The 22,737-nt window shown below is 38.9% G+C and overlaps 1 protein-coding gene across 3 annotated transcripts in view; it reads right to left on the bottom strand.

Moving 5' to 3' along the window:
• LOC126440353 (molybdenum cofactor biosynthesis protein 1-like) overlaps positions 1–22,737 on the bottom strand; it is a 346,021-nt gene that overhangs the window by 307,648 nt on the left and 15,636 nt on the right. For 2 of the 3 annotated variants that reach the window (XM_050090642.1, XM_050090641.1), the window contains exon 3: positions 18,627–18,740. The exons of the other annotated variant lie outside the window; for it this stretch is intronic. In XM_050090642.1, coding sequence (XP_049946599.1) covers positions 18,627–18,740 — 114 coding nt within the window. The remainder of the gene's footprint in view (positions 1–18,626; positions 18,741–22,737) is intronic. 3 annotated transcript variants of the gene reach the window in all.

The raw sequence follows: 22,737 nt of genomic DNA, 5'->3' as shown, positions 1-22,737 counted from the left end.
ATCAAATATCGGTTTTCCGAGCGTCAGTTGTTATACACCATGGTCGACCAAGTCGTGCAAAATTTCACTTTTGCACAATGTGCTGCTTCCAAGCGCTCCGAGGTTCGGTCTGTCTCGTCACTGTTTGGTACGTCTCGCCTTTGCTCGGTCCCTCTCGGTATAGCGCCACATTTCATACAGCAGAGCGATGCGACACTTCCTTCCAGCATTTGATGAGGCTTCTTTTGATCGACACGGCTTTCTTCAGCTCGCCAGGGTCTTGGTGTAAGCACTGTTTATCCTTCGCTATTTGTTCGTGGTATAAAGGAAGTTGGTCCAGTGGTTATTCGCACAAAAACAGGCAGTCTAGTGATCTATCGTCACAAGATGTGGATGGGAACGAGAACAGAAGGTTGAAATTCTCCATATCCATTATGCAGTCGCAGTAATATATGAGTAGCAGAAATTTCCTATGGAACATTACACACCACTCAGATAGAATTTAAAGATTTAGTTGACGGGCTGGCCGGGGTGGTCGAGCGGTTCTAGGCACTACAGTCCGGAACCGCGGGACCGCTACGGTCGCAGGTTCGAATCCTGCCTCAGGCATGGATGTGTGTGATGTCCTTAGGTTAGTTAGGTTTAAGTAGTTCTAAGTTCTAGGGGACTGATGGCCTCAGAAGTTAAGTCCCATAGTGCTCACAGCCATTTGAACCATTTTTTTAGTTGACGAGGAAAGAACCAGAAATTACAAAGATTATCAGACGAGATTCTGTGTTCTGTACATCAAAAAGCACTTTGTTTTAAATTAGCAGACGTAGCTGACGTGATGACATTGATGGTTCAAGTAGCAAATATTCGGAAGTAGAATACATTACTATGCCGTCAGGTATAACTGTTTCAGTGAAACTGTACGAAGAGTATGGAGACTAATCCATTTCGCAGAAAAAGTTCCAGGACAGGCTTTTTTTTGTTTCTGAGCTTGCAATACCAAAAGGGAACAAATGTTGCTTTCATGTTAATGTGTGTGTCCTCTAAATGACCTTGCACGTGTTTCCGTGAAACTCACTATGTGGCAAGGCTGTGCTTAGCAACACCCTGTCTGGATTCTTGGCGCATTAGTTTTGGTGACACAATCGATGCTGATTCTGAGCAAAGAGTGAAAAATAAGATATGCGTTAAGCTGGGAAAACCCTAGTGAAATGTGGACGATGATTAAGCAACTGCAGCGAGGCCCTTTCAAGAATGCAACTGAAAGAAAACTCCATCAAGATATCACATACATACGACAGCCTGTGACAAATGAGCTTACAAGCATAGAAGTTGAAAATTTCCCTGCTTTCTTTCAAGACCTCCAGAAACGTTGGTAACTGAAGTACAATTTTCTATATTTTTTTTAATCTGTCCTGTAACATTTCTGACAAAGGGAGTATATTCAGGATGAGTCATGCACGACGTAATACCCCTTTTATTTCGTGAATGATTTTAGATACCGAAGCTAGGTTTTGGGCCAATGATAGCACGCTAAGGGACACGTAATTTGGTGTGTAATACAGAATCTTCACTTTTGTATCGATCGTGATTATGAGGCAAGTATAATTTTTTAAAGAGAATGATATACTTTCTTAACGGCATCCGAAAGTGCATGAGAAGACGACTGCAGTGATACAATGCTTGTTAATTTTGTAGTAGAAATTCCTTGCAAAAGAATGAGAGAAATATTCTAAAACTGAGTCATCCGGAATCAGATATTACATTGTAAACATGGTCATGCCAGTCTACATCGTTGTATTAAGCTTTTCGACTGTTTACTTCTCTGTGCCCCAGAACTAACAAAACTGTGTTGTCTGTCAGCAGATCATTTATGATTCATAATTTCTTGCATGCTGACATGTACACCAATGTGCAAAAGTTAGACACGCTATTATGAGACGAATGTCAAGAAAATTCTGTGAAAATAGTAATGAAAAACTGCTCGAAAAACTGTAGTTGTTCCAACAAAAACCTGGAAAAGTACGTACAATTGAAACAGCTTTCCTTAGTCCCATCTGATACGCCAGAAACTAGCATATGCCATAGTCTCACAAAAAAAATCGTAGGTGTTTCTAGGTCGTATACAAAATGAGGTTTTATTTTAGTAGCGAAGGCGTGCCTTGCTGCATCGGCATATAACGGCTGAGTCTGGTCTGACAGCTTGGTGTTATTTCACAGCAATGGCCTACTCTCGCCTCATTGCTTCCCAGTTTTAGTGCATTTCTCGGATTCTCTTGCGAAAGGCTTCAGTGTCAGTAATAAAAGCGCTATATCATCGTAACTGCCTTTCCAAGACCTACTGAATATAGTTATGAAAAGTATACATTTCCATTAAAAAAAAATCATACTTGTATCAACATCTTGGTTGATGCCTGATATCAGGGCATTATCCATACAAAACAGTGCCCCTTAGGGTACTATCAATTGCACGAAACCTCGTTTCGATATCTGTAACCGTTCAGGAAATTAAAGGGGTGTCAGGTCTTTTGTAACTGGACTATATTATTTCAAAGTACGTTGGTTAAGTCAAGGGGCATGCCTGAAACGATTTTTCAAATTGAAACCCGCTATTGTTAAATTTATGAAAGAAAAATGAAAGGAGGAAAGAAAATTGGAACACCCAGGATGGGCTGAAGACTTTGCATTTTACGTGGATTTGACTGCACACTGCCCACAGTAAGATGTTGCAAGGTGAGAAATAATCTATTTTGGATATGACGGGGATATGTTTAAAAAAATAGCATTGTGCGGGTGATAAATTATGAAAAAAAAAACACCGTCCATTTCCCTAAACTCACTGGTGTTAAAGAAAACATGAATTTGAACAAACTTCTGTCTCGTTAAAAGAATTACAGAAATAGTTTTCCAAACATTTGAGCGCACTGCCAGTTCTAAATTTCCTTGTGATCTCTTTTAGAGACCGTTTTGCATTTCATTTTAAAGCGCCCCTGGGCAACTGCAGATGGAGCTTATCGATCTGCAACGTATTTCCCGTTTATAAGCCAAATCCATCTGTGTTGAAACTGTCCCGAAGCTCGACATTCCACGTCCATATAATGAGATTGCAAACGTGATAACAATGTTTTGATCAACATAAATGCATGAAAGACTGCTTTCGATTATGAAACTAAATAAGTCACGATTACGTGGCAGCCTGTGATGTAATGTAGAGCTGAATATAACACCAAATATGCAACGAACATTTTATGAAGGTTTGAAACTCGCAATTCAATGGTGTGTTCCTGTAAAAACCGTGTGCCAGTGCTGAAGAGTATCAAACATTAGTATCATCAGTGGACTTGAGTATCGACAAAGCATTCTACCACAGACGTGGTATGGAAAAGAATAAGGGCATTGGAGACTTACGTTGAATCCATTCAATTGCCTCAGAATGCTGACAGCGTGAGCTTGGTTCAACCACTGAAACATGTGGATTATGAGAGGAACAAATGCCTGGGCCATAAATGATGAACCTCCTCACCACAGTATCAATGGTTCCACTATGCACAAGCCTCAGCACACCATGTTCCCGCAAAGGGATGAACACTTTTATTGACTTTGGTAAACAAGTGAAACTGTAGCACATTCATGGACAGTTCAACTTAACAGCAGCATTAACAAACTCAAGTGCGCCTGCACCATATTTCATGTGAGGTGAGCACTCTGGACGATGCCGCAATAGCAGCAGTTAAATTCCAATAATCAAACTACAGACTCTGAATTCAAATGTGCCTGTTGATGCAACCTTTATTTATTCATTTATTATTTTGTAAATAGCGGTAGTAATAATGTGTAAAGTGTACATTAAACAAAATTAGATACAAACATTATGTAATGGCATGTTCTGAGAGTACATGAGGTAAACTTGGGCACAAATGAAGGTCTCAGTACAATGGCAGGCCAAGAGTTTAAAGCACAGAAAAGTTAAATGGTGTTAATGCACCACCACTGCATACTGACATCCAGCGACCAGTGATATGGATCACTCCAGTATACAATAAATGGGGAGGGGTAAGGGGTAAGGGGTGGCAAGGGAGGGGGGGAGGTTGCAATTGTGTAGGTTCTTTAAATGACCTACACATATCAATAAAAAGTCGCACCATCCCCACGTGGCAGAGATATCATAGGGAGGTATGATTACATCTACGTTGACAGAAAATTTAAAAACAAAACTATCGATTTTTATGTACCTCTTTATGTATATATGTCTGCTTGTGTCTGTATATGTGCGGATGGATATGTGTGTGTGCGAGTGTATACCTGTCTCTTTCTCCCCCTAAGGTAAGTCTTTCCGCTCCCGGGATTGGAATGACTCCTTACCCTCTCCCTTAAAACCGACATCCTTTTGTCTTTCCCTCTCCTTCCCTCCTTCCTGATGAAGCAACTGTGGGTTGCAAAAGCTTGAATTTTGTGTGTGTGTTTGTTAGTGTGTCTATCAACATACCAACACTTTCGTTTGGTAAGTTACATCATCTTTGTTTATATATATACGAGGGCCGTTCAGAAAGTAACCTCCGGTTGATTTAAAAAAATACACCAAGTTAAACAAAAATATTTTAATATATACATCTTACAACTACATCTTTGCACTATTTTTCTACATAGTCTCCATAGCGATTGAGGCACTTATCGTATCTCTTCACAAGCTTTGAAATTCCTTCTGCATAAAAATCACCTGCTTGTGCCTGGAGCCTGCCTGTCACCGCATCTTTGAGCTCTTCGTCGTCATCAAACCGCTGTGACCCGAGCCATTTCTTCAAATGCATGAAGAGGTGATAATCACTTGGCACCAGGTCTGGGCTGTAAGATGGATGGTTGATAACGTCCCACTTGAAGGACTCAAGAAGGGCCGTTGTTCTGCGAGCAGAGTGAGGACGGGCGTTATCGTGCAAAAAAACGATACCGGAAGTCAGCATACCACGGCGTTTGTTCTGTATAGCCCGTCGTAACTTTTTTATTGTTTCACAGTACACGTCTTGATTAATGGTCGTACCACGTTCCATGAATTCAACCAACAACACCCCTTTGGCATCCCAAAACACCGTTGCCATCAGTTTTCTGGCAGAAAAAATCTTGCGAGGCTTTTCTTGGTTTGGTAGGTGAATTTGAATGTGCCCACATCTTTGATTGTTCTTTTGTCTCAGGGTTCACGTACTTAATCCAGGTTTCGTCACCGGTCACGATTCTGTTTAACAATGGTTCTCCTTCGTCCTCATAACGTGACAGAAAGTCTAATGCAGAGGCCATTCTTTGAGTTTTGTGGTGGTCGGTAAGAATTTTGGGCACCCATCGTGCACAGAACTTACGGTAACCCAATCTTGCTGTCACTATCTCGTACAAGAGAGTCTTAGAAATCTGTGGAAAACCAGTAGACAACTCCGACATTGAGAAACGTCGATTTTCACGAACTTTTGCATCAACTGTCTGAACGAGTTCGTCAGTCACCAATGATGGTCAACCACTCCTCCCTTCATCATGAACGTTTTCTCGTCCACTTTTAAATAAACGTACCCATTCACGGACAACTCCTTCACTCATAACTCTTGGTCCGTACATGGCACAAAGCTCACGATGAATAGCTGCTGCAGAATATCCTTTGGCTGTAAAAAACCTTATGACAGCACGCACTTCACATTTCGCGGGGTTTTCTATTGCAGCACACATTTCAAACTGCCACAAAAACTAAACTAGCCCAGGTACGGCGTTCACTCGACCACGGCTTGATGCCGACTGACCTGTTGAGTGCGTGAACGCACAGATGGCGTCGCTACTCCCCCCACAACCCACACTGTGACCAATCGGAGGTTACTTTCTGAACCGCCCTCGTATATATATCTCGGTGTCTTGTTGGTCTTTTGAGCTGGTGCAATAAAGACGTATGTAATTGCACTCTACCAGTATTCTTTTAATTAAAAGTTACAATATGCAGAAGACACAAGTTTTCATTCTCGTACCTAGCTACACCTTATTTTCTACTTCCCAATGTGACAAGGGCTTGCATTTTTAAATGGACCTTTTTGGAGATGAAGTCAACCTGAAGAGAGAATAGCCGCCGCAGCCATGTTGTTGTACATCGTTGGGGAGAAAAGGTAAATACCACGACGCGCACCCAAACTAACAGGAATTAACATTTATTCAATGCCACAATGTTCTTAACGTGTACGCATCTATACCTGTGCGCATTTATGGACAAGTTTTGCTGCGGCTAAATGATAATTACTTCAGATCTGGACAATTCACATCATCTCTCCCCCCCAACCACTATAATTTTAAAGAATTGTGATAAGTAATTCTTTTTTACACACAGTGATTTACATTCAACTACAGTAAAACACACACACACACACACACACACACACACACACACACACACACAAAATATAAACTTACATTTTTTTTTAAATTCTATGTAGTAGAAGCAGTTGTCAATCAAGTATAGCAATTTTGGTTTCTGCTTGAAGTTAATCTGGTTGTTACTACATTTTTTACTAATAATATTGTTCAGTTTTTACTAAAATGATAAACACTGTAACCAATTTTGATGATTGTATCGTTAGACGATCATTTTTTTGAGAAAAATTGTACTTAAAAAGTCTTCACAAAGCCGCATCAGCTGTTTTCACCTTCTGCCGTCACAGAGGTTATAGCTGTGGAGCAACATACACGACATAGTCAGCTCATGTCTCGTGTAGACGACTAATGGAAAGAAATTACTAGCCGAAAAAATATGTACTCGCATCTCAAAGAAGAGTGAAGAAAAAAGTATAAGTGACAAACAAACGGAGATTAAGAAGTGCTTTAGACAAGTTACAAGCTGTGCCATCTGCCAAACAGTGTGGTTTAAACCGATTAGGTGAGAAACAAACAATCAAGTCATCAGCCAAACGAAAATTACGAAATGGTTTAAACTGAAGAGGTCAGATGTGGATGAAGCAAAACTTATACAAGCTCCAGAAGTTAACTAACCTACTGATTGCCACCAGAAAACAGAAGCCATACACAAGAAAGGTACTGAAAATTTTTAGGGTAAGTGCTGTATTAGAAATGCCATTGGATAAAGAATCAGAAACCATTTCCACTAAAGTTACTAAATACCCAGGGTTTGCTATCGTACACCATAATGTTCAGTCACTCACAAATAAAATTTCCATGTTGGAAGCACTACTCCACTATGCACTAAATGTAGATACAATTTGCATTACTGAACACTGGCTATGAAATGCCGAAGTAAAATTAACCTCAATCTCAGGATATAGATTAGCAAGTCATTTTAGCCGAGAGTTTTCCAAACATGGTGGCTCTGCTATCTTTGTGAAAAAACAAATAAAGTTCTGTGATGTCAGTAAAAGTTATATTGACCCGATTGATCATTATTACTGATTATTCAAAAGCCTACAAAAGAATCTATGGTAGAGTAGTCAAAGAGGCAAAAATTATGTGGAATGACAATTTGATAAGAAACTCATCTAACAAAATGAGATCCACGTGGAGAGTTATAAAGAAAGAAACTTGTAGTTCAGCTCCAAAGAAAAAGAATGTATCATTAACACTAGAAGACTCAAAAGTCACAGACCCAAATTTGATAGTGGAAAAATTCAGTGAATACTTCACTTCACTGGCTGAAGACCTCATTCAAGTACACTGTCAAGGACCAGTCCCAAGTTTCTCCAGCAAGTCAGTGATCTTGACTGCTTCTATGTATGTTTATGAAACAAACCCCAATGAAATTATAAGTAAAATTAAATCATTAAGCAATAAAATGTCAAGTGGTCTTGATGAAGTACCTGATTTCATATTAAAAACATGTGCTCACCACATAGAAAACCCCTTGGCAAAAATTTTCAACCTCTCTTTAAAAACTGGTGTATTTCCAGATGTTTTTAAAATAGCAAAAGTTACACCAATGCTAAAAAAAAGGGTCTTCGGAAAAAAATATCAAACTACCGACCCGTGTCACTGTTAAGTTTCTACTTAAAAATTCTAGAAAAACTCTTCTATGACAGGCTTCTAAGTTTCATAAATAAATATGCACCACTTACAGTACAACAACACGGTTTTAGAAAGTCTAAATCTACACAGACACCAATTTTCGAATTCTTAGACTGCATTTTAAAATCCCTTGATCAACATAAATTAGCTGCAGGTATTTTTCTAGATCTATCAAAAGCCTTTGATATCCTGGACCATAACATTCTGCTCGAAAAATTAGAAAGACGAGGAGTAAGAGGTGTAGCACATAGCTGGTTGTTTTCATACCTAAAAAACTGCAGGCAGAAAGTATCACTTCAGTATGAATTCAACAAAATTAATAAAATAAGAAACAACTCCTTACTTTCTAGCGAATTAACAATAAAACTTGGTGTACTGCAGGGCTCAATCTTAGGTCCATTACTCTTCTTGATTTATGTGGATGGCTTAGTTGAATATACGAGTCCCACAAAAACCATCCTCTTTGCCGATGACACCAGCATATTGCTCACTGGATCCAATCCAGAAACTTTGCAGTCCACAGCAAAAAGTTCTATGGAAAGACTTTCTGAGTGGTTCACAAAAAAACAAACTCATTATAAATACAGAAAAAACTGTGTGTGTCGATTTTCACTTAATTCCTCCAACTAATCAAATGTCTATTCAAGCACAATTAAAAAATGATACCCTAGAAAATGTAAGTGTCACAAAATTTTTGGGTCTATTGGTTCAGCAGGACTTAAAGTGGGGCACACATATAAATAACTTGTCTAGAAAACTATAATCTGTGTGCTATGGCCTAAGAATTTTAAAGGCTACAACAAGCAAAACAACAGTACTGCAGGCATACTATGCACAGTTCCACTCACTAGTCCAATATGGGATCGTTTTCTGGGGATAGTATAAAGGTTTTTAGAATGCAACAAGGGCTCTAAGAATAATTTGTGGCCTTAAAAAGATGGACTCCTGTAAATCCCATTTTACTGAGCTTAGTGTTCTAAATGTTCCAAGTTTATTCATTTATGAAACTGTCTTGTTCACTAGGGACTACCTCCTGAAAACAAGCAAACTGCTACAGAACAAAAATGTACACAACTATGGTACCAGAGGGAAATCAAATATACATCAAAAATATCACAGAACAACCACCTATTAGAGGAGCATAATTAACATTGGTGTAATACTACATAATAAGATAACAGAGGAAATAAAAAATGCTACTCATCCAATATTTAAAGCTAAACTAAAGGCATTTCTAATAAAGCACTGTTTCTATTCTGCCAGAGAATTTCTGAATACGTAACAAAATTAATTGTAATAGGTACCTATTTTTAATTTGCCTACTATTTTGCTTATACTATGTATTATTGTAACTTATATTTGACCTGTCCAATATCAATTGTACAATTTGTGCTGTATGACAAAACTGGACCAATAAAAAATCAAATCAAATCAAATCAGATTTTAAAATTTGTTGTTCCACTCACATATTTGAACACATCATCAGTTTTACTTGCTATCTGAGGCAATGTAGGAAGGGTCTCACCCAGATGTAGATGAATGTAGGTTGAAGCAGAATATTAGCTTAAAGGAAAAAACAGGTTGGGATTAAATTAGAATAGGAAAAGAAGAATTCTGCTTCTAGGTAGCAGTCATGGGAGGGGTGTAGGCCAGCGGCTTCAGGACGAATTAGGCGCAGGGTAATAGGTCACAAGTTTTGTGAAACCATGTGCTAGCCTTAGCCAGGTGACAGCAAACTTAGGTCAGTTATGCAGGAACTCTGAGAAGGAACATCAGGTTATTATAATTGGAGGAGCAGGAGACAGCCTGGCTATGAATCCAAGATAAATCATTAGGAGTGACCTGGATAAAACAGGAGCAGAAAATGGGCACACAAATGTGGGGTTTGTGGAGCTCTTTCTATGCCATGATCGGCTCTGGATAAACACTGCTATAAGGCACGACTGGACAGGATGCCCCAGACACCGGCAAAATCTCATGTAAGTGTTGTTCCAGTTGATGCTATTGGTAAGTGGGAATACACCTGCACCTAAATATGAAGGGGAAAGACAAGGTCGCTTCTCTATTAGTAGATATTGTAAGGAGGGCCACAGTTACACATGGGACGATCGCTGTGGTTAATGGGACCAGGCAAACAGGTTCTTTAGATTAAAGCCAAAGTCCAGACAGACATCAATCAAGAAAAATAGTACAAATGAAGCCATATGTACAGCAAATAGAGATAAAGCTATGGGTACTATCAACTTACTTCACCAAAATATCAGGGAAACAAAAAATAAAGTAGATGAGCTATTAGTGTGTTTAGATGATCTCAAAAATAAGAATGTGATTGATATACTTTGTCTGTCTGAACACCATGTAACTGTGGGGATGGAAAGTGTCAGTACAAATGGGTATAATTCAGCATCTTACACTTGCAGATCTAGCATGGATAAAGGAGGAATTGCCATTTACACAAAACAAGGGTACAAATACAGAACTGTAGAAGTAAGCAAATTTTGTGTTGATCAGCACTCTGAAGTTTGTGCATGTGAACTACAGCTAGCTAGTGTATGTTGATATTAGCAACAGTGCACAGGTCCCCATTAGGAGAATGGGAGCTATTCATAAAAAACGTTTGACTTCCTATTATGCTGTCCGTCAGACAGAAAGAAGAAGTTATTAATCTGTGGTGATTTCAATATAAACTTTCTAAGCAACTCTGATAGGAAAAGTGAACAAGAAGTGTTATTAATGACATGTAACTTAGAATCAATGATCAATTTCCCTACACATATAGCTCAAGACAGTAGCACTCTAATAGATAATGTATTTGTAAAGCAAGAGGATGCAGAACTAACACATGCTTTCCCTGTGACAAATGGATTATCAGACCATGATGCACAATTGATTAACTTACAAAACCTAGCAGGGTGTACAGTTCAGAAACCATTAAGTAACAGTGTAAGGTTGCTCAGTCCAGTACCTATAGAGCACTTCAAAGAAAGTTTAAGAAATGTTAATTGGGGAGATGTACCTATATAATGAGCCAAATGCTAATGATAAATGCAACATATATCTTGATAGGTTTATATCCCCTTCTGAACATTGTTGCCCAAAAAAATTACTAAATGTAACACCATTTTTCAAAGAAACCTTGGATTGCTAAAAGTATTAAAATGTCTCCAGAAAGAAAAAGAAAACTGTATGAGATAGCAAGAATTAGTATAGACCCAGGAGTAATTTTACACTATAAAGTTATTGTAACATAGTGAAAGAAGTTGTCAGAAAATAAAGAGATACATATGTTAGAGATGAAATTAACAACTCGGGCAATAAAATCAAATCAATATGGAATGTTGTTAGAAGGGAGACAGGAAAAGTAACCACGGGGGTATGTAGTATTACTATTAAGGGGAATGAGACTATTTTAACCAACAGTACACAAGCAGTTAATGTATTTAACAACTACACAAGCCGCTAATGTATTTAACAACCATTTCTTAAGTGTAGGTAAAAAACTTGGTGAGAACAGCTCAAGAAAAAAAAACAAGCAGCACGTGGAAGAGTCAGTTTGGAGAAATCTTAAATTAATTTTCACCTAACAACCTCTTATGAAATAAGGAAAATCATTAAATCTTTGAAAAATAAATGTTCAGTTGGAGTAGATGACATCTCTAACAAGATATTAAAACAATGTGGAGAATTTACAACTGATGTTCTGAGTCACATATGTAATGCATCACTAACTCAAGGTATTTTCCCAGACAGTTTAAAATATGTCATTGTCATAGCCTCTCTAGGAAAAATGGGACACCACATATGTCAATAATTACCGGTCAGTATCCTTGCTTACAGCATTTTCAAAAATCACCAAGAATGTAATGTACTCAAGAATGGTTAGCCATCTCAACAGTAATGGGATACTTAGTAAATCACAGTTCGGATTTCAAAAATGCTGTTCTACTCAGACAGCTATATACAATTTCACTGTCCATGTAATAGAGTCTTTAAATAGTAAAATATCGCCAATAGGAATTTTCTGTGACTTATCCTAAGCATCTGATTGTGTGAACCATGACATTATATTACAGAAGTTGCAACTCTACAGTATAAATGGAACAGCATATGAATGGTTTAAGCCATATCTACAAAAGAGGAAACAAAAAAGTTTCTTTCTATGGTTTAGATGATTTAAGGAAGTTTGCCACTTCATGTAACTGGAGTGAAATTACATTAGGTGTTCCACAGGGTTTGATCCCGGGTCTCCTTCTGTTCTTGATATAAATGAATGGTCTTCCTACCTTCTCTGAAACAAGAAGCTAACCTGACACTATTTGCTGATTATGCAAGCATCATTATTTATCCAGTAAAAGAAACTCCAATAGAAAATGATACAACTAATGAATTTGCAAAAGTTGTTCATTGCTTTTCTGCAAATGGGCTTGCTCTGAACTTAAAAAAAAAAAAAAAAAAAAAAACACAGTACATCCAATTTTCTGCCACAAGGAGTACAGTTCCTTCAATAAAAATAACACATCAACAGAAGTCAGTAGACAGGGTAGAGCATACTAAGTTTGTAGGTGGACATATAGATGAGATTCTTAATTGGAAAAATTCATATTTTGGATCTCCTAAAGCGACTAGGTTCAGGAACTTTGCAATCAGAATAATTGCCAATTCTGAGAATATAGAAATTAGTAAGCTAACATACTTAGCACAATTTCACTCTCTGATGTCATACGGAATTATATTTTGGGGTAACTCAACACTTGGGCAAATGTATTCACTGTTCAGAAGAAAGAGGTTAGAATAATTTGTGGGACTCATAGTCGCACATCTAGGCATCTGTTTAAAAGGTTAGGAATTCTTACAACAGCCTCATAGTACATTTACTCACTAATGAAATTTGTTCTCAATGACATGGACCATTTTAAAAACAACAGTGACATTCATGATTATGATACTAGAAGGAAGAAAGACTTACACTCTCCTCTTCTTTACCTATATTTGGCACAGGAAGGGGTAAAATATGCTGCTGTAAAACTTTTTGATAAATTACCAGATGAAATAAAATGTTTGACAGACCATACATGAATTCTTGAATAGGAATAAATAAATTTATAGGTATAATATATGAGTTTTGTGCCATTTAATAATATGGGGTACATGATAAAAATTTTAAGCATAAAAAAATTGATTCATGTATGCATTTATTATGCACTTGACACATTCCACATCATAATGGTTACTGTGAGAATGATCAATGGAACACATAACCAAAACAAATGAAACTGATTGTTGCCCACAGCAACAAGGTCTTGCAATGCAGACTTTGTCTGCCCACTCTCTACTGCCTTTCTTATGTAAATCTTGTCCCCTCCACACTTCTCTACTGCTCCACTTCACTGTGTGATAACACCTTCCTACATGGGCTATAGTTTCTGCAAAAATACTTAACAGCTATTTAAGAAGCATAAAAAAATCGAAAAATTGTGTAATTTAAGACAGAAATATAGTGAATACACATCTTTTATGAGTTTTTATTGTTTTTAAAAATTTAAGTGAAGGTACTCTATTTTGCAGAAACATACAGACAGAATAAAAACATTCTTGTATTCAGATTTGGGTCTGTTCGCTACTTAATAAATTCATGAATTTCATTTACAGTTCGGCACTGGAATAGACATTCCGGACATTTCTTTTGAAATCTGCCTTTAACGTTAAGGACTTTTGAATCACAGAAATTATTCAATACTCGAGATGAGAGTGAACTCAAGCACAGTTTTATAAAAAATGTCAATAATCCACTCACTCTGCTACGGTCTGCTATAGGAGGAGATCAGTACAAGGAATCAGCTTCAGTTATATATTTGGCAGGATCTAATATAGATTAAGGCATGCATGGCAGTTAAAGTTGAAAAAGTCAATTTGTTTTCACATTGAAACAATAAGAGGAATTTATAACCCACTGCCTGCCATATTGCCATATAACAACAAGGGAAATTTCTGGATGAACTAAAACATAAAATAAGGACTGTAGAGGACTGATGTATCACACATGTAAACACGCAACAGAAAACATTATTCACACTAGTTTTTGAGCTCTTTACCTTCCTCCAGCAAAAATGCACATATTCACACACACAACCACACAAACTCCCAAGCACACTCTCCCACAACTATAGAAAGGTTGACTAATGATTATTGATTATTGAGAGCAGTTGCCTGCACAGCTGCAGGTGCTGAGGATGTAGAGAAGGACACACAAGGCAAGGAGGGATAGTGGGATTAATGTGGGGAAGATCTTTCGACAGATGACTCAGTGGCTGCACACCAAGACAAAAGTAGTGCAGAAGATAGAGGGGAAAGGAAAGGGGGACAGGGGTGAGAGAGAGGGGTGAAGTGGGAAGATGGGGAGGGGTGAGAGAGGGGAGGATATAGGAGGGGGAGGGAGTGAGAGAAGAGGGATAGGGGCAAGAGAGGGAGGGGGTGGGAGGGGAAGGGGGGGAGAGAGGAGTGGGGAGGGGAAGGGGAGTGAGGAGGGAAGTGGAGAGGGTGCGGGTAAGAGGAGGGGAGGGGAGGTGGCAGATGGGGGGAGGTAGACTGGGAGGAGAGGGGGAGGGAGAGGGGGAGGGGGAGGGAGAGGGGGAGGGAGAGGAGGAGGGGGAGGGAGAGGTGGGAGTGAGAGAAGGGGAGGGGAAGAGAGGGGGAGGGGAGAGAAGAGGGGGGAGAGGGGAGGGGAGAGAAAAAGGGGAGGGAGGGAGGGGAGAGGGAAAAAGAGAGGGGGGAGGGAGGGGGAGAGAGAGAGCCCACTTGACACGACACGAGGCAGGAGGAGGGGGGGAGGGAGCAGCAGGACATAATCTGGGCAGGAAACGAATGCTGTAGACAGATGAGAGAAGGGAAAAGGTCAGGTGAGGCAGTGGTAGACAGTTAAATGGAGGTTTAGGCCAAGGGGATTGTACAAGTGCAGGATATGGTGGAGAGACAATTCCCACCTGTGTAGTTATAAGAAACTAGTGCTGCCAGGGAGTATCCAAATGGCTCCCTTAGTGAAATAGTTGTGGGAGTCACCTGTGTTGTGGTGCACAAAATGTTCGGCAACTGGTTGGTCATATTTGCAGTTTGCCATAGTTTGGAGGTAACTATTCATGCGAGTAGATGGTTGATTACTTGTCATGCCCACATAGAACACTGGGTAGTAACTGCAGCATAGCTGACACAAAACATGGTTGCTTTTAAATGTGGCCCTGCCTTTTATTGGCTAAGAAATGCCAGTGAGTGGACTGTGATAGGAGATGGTTAGGTGTGTGGGACATATTTTGCACTATAGTTAACCACAAGGGAATGACCCATGGGGTGCATTCGGAGTAGGTTTGGAATAGGGACGGATAAGTATACTCTGTAAACTGCGTGGGCAGTAGAACACTGCACGATGTGAACAGGATACTGTCTGTCAATAAGGTTTTATCGAGCTAGTCCACAGACAGATCTGCTGTGTCATCTCCTGAAACACCAGTAAACCTGTTAACCAGCCACCGACCAGCACTCCTCTGATCTGCTAGTATCACCTTGGCCTTGAAAAGATCAACAAAAAGCTCAACCACACCCTTCACCAGGTTTTCAACTACCTCTCATTACACCCTGAGATGAGGGACATTGTACCTTAAATCATACCCACATCAACCAAAGTAGTGGTTTGCCAAGCACCAGACCAACAGAATATCCTTGCCATACAGCTCCCAATCCTGCACCCCATGGGTCATTTCCTTCTGGTCAACACAGGAGCAAGACACTTCCATACACCAACCCACCATCCACCACCTCGTACTGCAGTCAAGTCATATGCATTGTAATGTTCTGATATAGGCTAGATGAAGTGTATGAGAACTTTAGGGGAGTTTCAGGTGAGACGTAGTTTTCGAGCAGTCAGGAGCAAATGCCGAAAGACAAACATCCAGTGATAGCAGGTAGCTCCTTGGGTCAGCACCAAACACTGTCACAGGGAGCACCTACAAGTGGTGTGGATTTTGCGACTCTTGGAGGATACTTGTAGGAGATTCAAACAATCGAAAAGTCAGGATGGAATGAAGACAATATTATGAAAAGGATAATTGCTACTCACCATATAGCAATGATGCTGGGTCAAAGATGTGGACAACAAAACAACTTTGCGACAGTCTTTTTGTTGTGCCTATCTGACTCGGCATCTCCACTATATGGTGAGTAGCAACTATCCTTTCACAATATTATAGGAGACTCAAGGAATTCTAGAGTTTCATAACAATCAATTACTTTATTCCAACTTAACTACTACACTGAAGACCATTTATAAACATAGATGAGAGAGAACAGAAGAAGAATCACCCAGTGCTTCATTAAGTACAAACATTTGAGAGCAACATTAAAAGTGAGAAAACAGACTTAAATTGGACATTACCCAAGGTTGGTGTTGAGCAACACGTAATCCCAACACTCTGACTGACAAATACTTGGAATACGAAAACCTGAGGCTTTAGAAAGTATTCTGACAGCACAATGTTTCTGCAGCCACCCCACTAACACTACTGGAATGTCACAGTCATTTGCCAGTCTAACATGGGGCTTTTCTCCTTCATGGTGCCTCCAACCAACTCCATTTTGCATCCTTCCCCTTCTTCTTCTCTGCTGGATGACTGCTTCTAGCATTCAGACTAACAAGCTGTACATTTGGTAGCAACAGCATCCAGCTGAAAGCTAAACATCACTGCCCTTCTTACTACGGTAAGGAACAACAGTGTTTTACATCGCCATGCTTCACCCTGCAGACGCAGGCTTCTATCTCATGAGCAGAGGCCTCTACTTCAGCAGTTTTCTTCATTTTCCCTCTCAATCTAACTTCTGTGAAACTACTGATGCGGCTATTCTTAGGTGTAATGGTCATTCTTGCTGCATGTGCTAAGAAATGCCTGTTTATGATTATCGCCTACTTACAACAACATGTAGATGGTTGTGGAGATACTAATTAGTTCTCTTTATCATGACTTATACCCTGGGACAGCTGTCCAAGCATTTGCAGTTCGTAAGTTTCCTCCATTACTATTTCCCTAGAGTAACCTAAAAGCTACGATTTACGCCTGTACCTACAGTGTGTCTCTGGTTTCTTGCCTCGGAGCACTCTTGCTGACTCTCAACAGTCTCAAGCTTAACAGTGAATGATTCAATAAGTTGTTAATATATGACAGCATTTCCTTTCCAATGGCCAATGGCCTTGCCACACTGATAATACTGGTTCCCATCAGATGACTGAAGTTAAGTGCTGTCAGGCTTGGCTAGCACTTGGGATGTTGGTAAGCGGGATGCACTCAGCCGTTGAGACAACCACGTAAGGAGCTACTTCATTGAGAAGTAGTAGTTACGGTCACAAAAACTAACAATGGCCAGAACAGCAGTGGGCTGACCACATGCCCCTCCACAACCACATCCCGTGACGCCTATAACCTGCTGTGGCAATCACTTGATACCATTTGGGCCCCCCAGGGCCCATCCAGACAGAGAATTTCCTACCCAATAAAAGGCAAGGTCATGTGTAAAATCCGAAAAGTTTACATCAGCTATGCTGCAATTACTCTGCAGCATGCTATGTGGGCATGACAAGTAACCAATTGTCTACTTGCATGAGTGGCCATCGTCAAACTGTGGCAGTCTGCAAACTTGATCATCCAGTTCCCGAACATGCTGTGTACCACAGCACAAATGACTTCAACAGCTGCTTCAGTAACTGCGCAAATGGATTCCCCTACCAGAATAGTTTCTCTGAACTACATAGGCGGGACTTCCCTCTCCAACACATCCTGCACTCACGCAATTCCTCTGATCTAAACCTCCGTTAATCAGTTCCTCATTACCTTTTCCCTTCTCTCTTCTGTCCTCACCACTCCTTTTCACTCCAGATCATGTACTGTCTTCTCCCAGCACTCTCCCCCCACCCCCAGAGGTGGCATGCATTCTCTCTCTCTCTCCCCCCCCCCCTCCCTTCTACCCTTTTCCATCCTTCCTCCTTCCTTCCTGTCTCCCTCTTCATCTCTACCTTCCTCTCCCTTCCTCCCATCCCTTTCAACCCCACTTCCTTTCTCTATCTCTTACAAACTCTACCCTCTGAATTTCTTTTGTCTTGTTGTGCAGACACTGAGTCATCTGTCGAAAGACCTCCTTCACACTATCCTACTAACCCCTCAGTTCTAGTGCATTCTTCTCTCCTCCCTCCCCACCACCATCTGCGCAGGCAAGTGCTCTCAATAAGTGATAATCAACAGCCAGTCTCACTGCAGGAATGTGGTTGGGTGTCTGTCTGCCTAAATATGTGTACTTTTTCTAGAGAAAGCGTAAGAGCTCAAAAGCTAATATGAATACTGTTTTCTACTGCATGTTTCTATATGCCACACCTCACTCCACTGGTTTCTCTTATATTATACTGTTGTTTAGATCTAGCAAGTACACATTAAAAAGGGTTTGAGCCTATTCCTCGAGCCAATATGACATTTAAAGTTACATGCAGCAGTTTAAATAATAAAATGTGTATTAAATAAAACACTCATACTCAAATGTTTACAAGGAAGTAATCAGTTTATTTTAACTTCGAGTCTCTACATTACATAACTTACCCCACCATCTATTATGTATAATCCTTTGTCTTTCTTCACAATATTGCAGTGAGACATTGACACATACATTGATAGGCAATTGATTTCATTATATCGTGCCCTTCCAACTCTGTACTGTAAACAGAATTTCAAACTGTTATCATATCTGTGTTACATGATATGGAGTATGTGAACTTACACTACATCTTACTTGTTGAACATGTTATACTTGTTGGATAATAGATGAGAAGCAAATATGCCTAAAATGATTGGAGTTATAAATAAAGATGTTTTTGGTTAAAATGAAAGCATGTACTGGAGATGTTATGGTAATAAAACAGTGAGACCACAAGACCTAGAGAGAGACGTAAACAAATAAGAATTGTTTCTTCTCTGTAACATCTGAGATTTATAACGAGGTGCACATTTATAAGGAACTATTATAACATCTATTATTTTTGCTTATATAAGGTTCCAACTGTTTGAAGAATAAATTATGACTTCTCAATTAGATATTTTAGCTGTTGTTCTTGTTGTTGTTGTTATCTTCATTCTGAAATATGTCACAATTTTGTACAATAATAGAGAAGCAGATGTGCCTAAACAGAATGGAGCTTTAAATGAGGATACATTTGCTGAAAATAAAACCATATTTACAGAACTTGCTAATAGTGATACAAGGGCAGGATCATGTGACACACAGAGCTATGTAAACAAATACGAAATGTTTCTTCTCTGTAACATTGGGGATTTATATTGTTACAGCTATTATTTTTGCTCATGTATAAGGCTCCCCACTGTTTCAAGAAAATTCCAACTTGACAATTAGGAGCAGCTGCAAAAGTTACAAAGTGTAACATAAAACAAACAAGGTATCTGGCCTTGTAAGTAAGATATGGACATAATGTTGAAGGAAATCACGAGTTTACACAGCACACAACATTGTCTTCACTGATAATGATAAAATATTTTGATAAGCTAGATGTTAAAATGATTAAAATAAACAAATACGCCAGGATGTAAAGATCACGATAAAAAGAAAAAGCTTAGCATTGCATGAAACTCTCTCTCTCTCTGTCTTGTAAATTCTTGATTGCCTTCATCATGGTGTCCATATTCTACCTACTAGGTCCAATGGCCTATTTGTTTTTTCTTATACTTCATAACTTTTGTTGCTGCTGATTGTGAAGTTAGGATTATTTTTTGAAACAATTGGAGCCTTAAGTGAGCAAAAATAATGAGTGCAATAATGGGTCCCTATAAACATCCACCATGTTATAAGTCCCCGATGTCAATGAGAAGAAACAGTTCTTATTTCTTTACAAATCTCTCGGAGTCACAAGGTCTCACTCTTTTATCCCTACAGCATGTCCTGCAAATACATTCTCATTTTTAGCAAAAACACCCTAATTTAGAATTCCAACCTGTATACATTTGTATGTGTGGCAATGAACATCAGACAAAACAGAGATGAGCTAAGCACACTGAAAAACATTAAAGCATCAGCTTTGAAAGACTGAGAAATCAATCAGGCAAAATACAGTTTTAAAAAGAGATCCACAGCAGCTGCATCAACCATAAAAAAAAAGAAAAATATAAAGAAAGAAAGAAAGAAAAATAAAGAAAGAAAGAAAGGAAAGAAAGAAAAGATGTGATCTCCGTTTATCACAATTCCCTTGTCTGTTGTCTGAAAACAGAATGCACCCAGTAAAATGTAATGCACTAACTGTAGAGGGAGAACAAGGCTTGTATACAGTAAGCAGATTAAAGTGGATATAGGTTGCAGTGGTAATGCAAAGATGAAGAGGCTTGCACAAGGTGGTCCATGTGGAGAGCTACATCAAACCAGTCTGAAGATACATCATCTTCATCAAATCATCATCATTGTCAACAACAATTAAAACATAAATAGACAGACCAAGGCTACTGTATTTTCTCTGTCTGAGTGTGCAGATGATATTACATCATGGCAGCAGTATATCTACATGCACACCATAAGCTGGGTGTTCCCAAGTTAGATGACAACCAGCATCCATGTGAAAGTGGAAGTGTCTTTTTCATGACAAGTTATGCAGATTATCATCATCTTGCCTTTCGCTGCTGTGGGTGTGTATACATGCCCTGCTACATTGCTGCTCAGGTGAATAAAGAGCTAGTTGTGTTTCACAGGAACGATGTTTTCTGAACCCATGTTGACTGTGTGTCAATAGGCATAGTGTTGTGGAAAACGGTGGACAGCATACTGCACGTGTTTTGCGCCAGTCACATGGAAATTAATAATACGATTTGATTTTTATTGATGCTTTTTATGTGCTTTTTTGCTTCTGGACAATTAAAAACCGATGTGATTGATCCTTTTTATGCGGTTTTTGGCTTCAGGACAATTAAAAACCGATGTGACTGATACTTTTTATGTGGTTTTATGCCTCAGAACAATTAAAAACCCATGTAAGTGATGCTTTTTATGCGGTTTTGACCTCAGGACATTAAAAATAGATTTTTCCCATCTTATGAGATATGACCTTGCCATGGTGGATGGGCTTACTTAACTAACAGTATCACAACTGTACACCCATGCACACTGAGTAGTACAGTTTGTTTAAAGTCAAACATACACCTTAGGTATCGTTGTATGATTCATTCTTCATTTTTAGTTGACCACTATTAAATCATGATGCTTACAGCGCCCTCTTTTGCTACATTTTGTAACTATTTGTTTTTCTTCTGCCATAAGTTTTCCCCCTTCTCCGATAATATTCCATATCAATTTGAAGTTATTCTGACCAGTGGTGTTATTTCTACAGTGGTTTGAAAGTTGAACTTTAATTATAATGTTTCTGTATTTTTAATTATTTCTAGTTCATATTCCACATCATGGTCTCTATCCCATCACCTTGGATTATCATTAACACAAAATTAGGTAGAAGCAGAAAGCGTGAAAAAGCTATCTATGATGTTAATGTTACTTAACACAAATTTAATCTTTCATTTTGTTGTCACAATGCTACAAAGGCCAGTTCCCCTGCTCTTGGTAATCAGAAGTCCATACCTGGCTCTAAAGCTGGGTTTCTACTGGCATGAATTTCTTACAAGTAGATCCCCTGCTACCACTCCCATAATTCAACATACGTGTGGAAACATGCAATTTGCATGTTGTTATACCAACTTACACCTAACTTTTGAAAGTTAAGTGGCGTTCTACCTCCTCCACCATCATCTACAAGTTTCAGCAACTATGATTAGTGGATCTGCTCTCATTCTACTCTGATTCATTCAACAGCACAGATCTAGAATTGTTTGTTTATTTACGTGAAAAGTTAGTATCATACCAAAATAATGTGCTTGTTCTTCAACTAAGTTAATGAATACCTTCTAAAGTGACAAAATATTCTTAAACTATGTGACAGGGACATCTTTTTAACATTCAACAACTCTTTATAATCATTTATTTGTATCAGAGTAACATATCATCTTTCAAAGCGACGAAATGATTAAACAGTATCGTTACTGGCAGAATGGACTTGTCGAAGTTCATATTACAGCAGAACACTCAATACTGTAAAGGTATTTTTTATTTCAGTATAGTGATAATAAGGTCTTGCTTTAGTCATTGAGTGTAAGTATTATGGCGAAATAGAAGTTTATTTTTAACTTTAGAGAATTAAAACTACTCTTGTCCATCATTAAAATCCTATGCAAATGTGACAGTGTTCATATTGGCGCTGTTACTGAGTGATTACTTTTCTCCACAGCTTTATAAATTCTGATTACAAAATAAGTGCTGCACCAGCGAAACAAACATATACAAATATTGCAGTGACATCAGTTTGCCAGATGTGTCAGTGTTACTTCTAATTTAATGTGAGGTGGCATGACAGCTTGCATACGTGTACTAGATCTTGCTACAGAGCCACAAATATAGCTCAAAAAGGATTTCAAAATAGATGTTACTCATTCAAAAATGATTTTAAAATGAATGCTGTCTCAAGCAAATAACTTCCTCATTAGCATACTGGATGTTCCCAAGTGATTGCTACAAGATGTTCACTCCCATACCCAACTTTAATAAAAAAAATATGACCTTTTAAGTTGAAAAAACTTTTTGAGTATCCCATTCATCAAAAAACAAAGT

The sequence above is a fragment of the Schistocerca serialis genome, unplaced genomic scaffold (assembly GCF_023864345.2).
Source record: "Schistocerca serialis cubense isolate TAMUIC-IGC-003099 unplaced genomic scaffold, iqSchSeri2.2 HiC_scaffold_1362, whole genome shotgun sequence".
NCBI classification, from domain to species: Eukaryota; Metazoa; Arthropoda; class Insecta; order Orthoptera; family Acrididae; genus Schistocerca; species Schistocerca serialis.
Note: the sequence above shows the minus strand (reverse complement) of the source record. Positions and strands in the feature narration are given on the sequence as shown.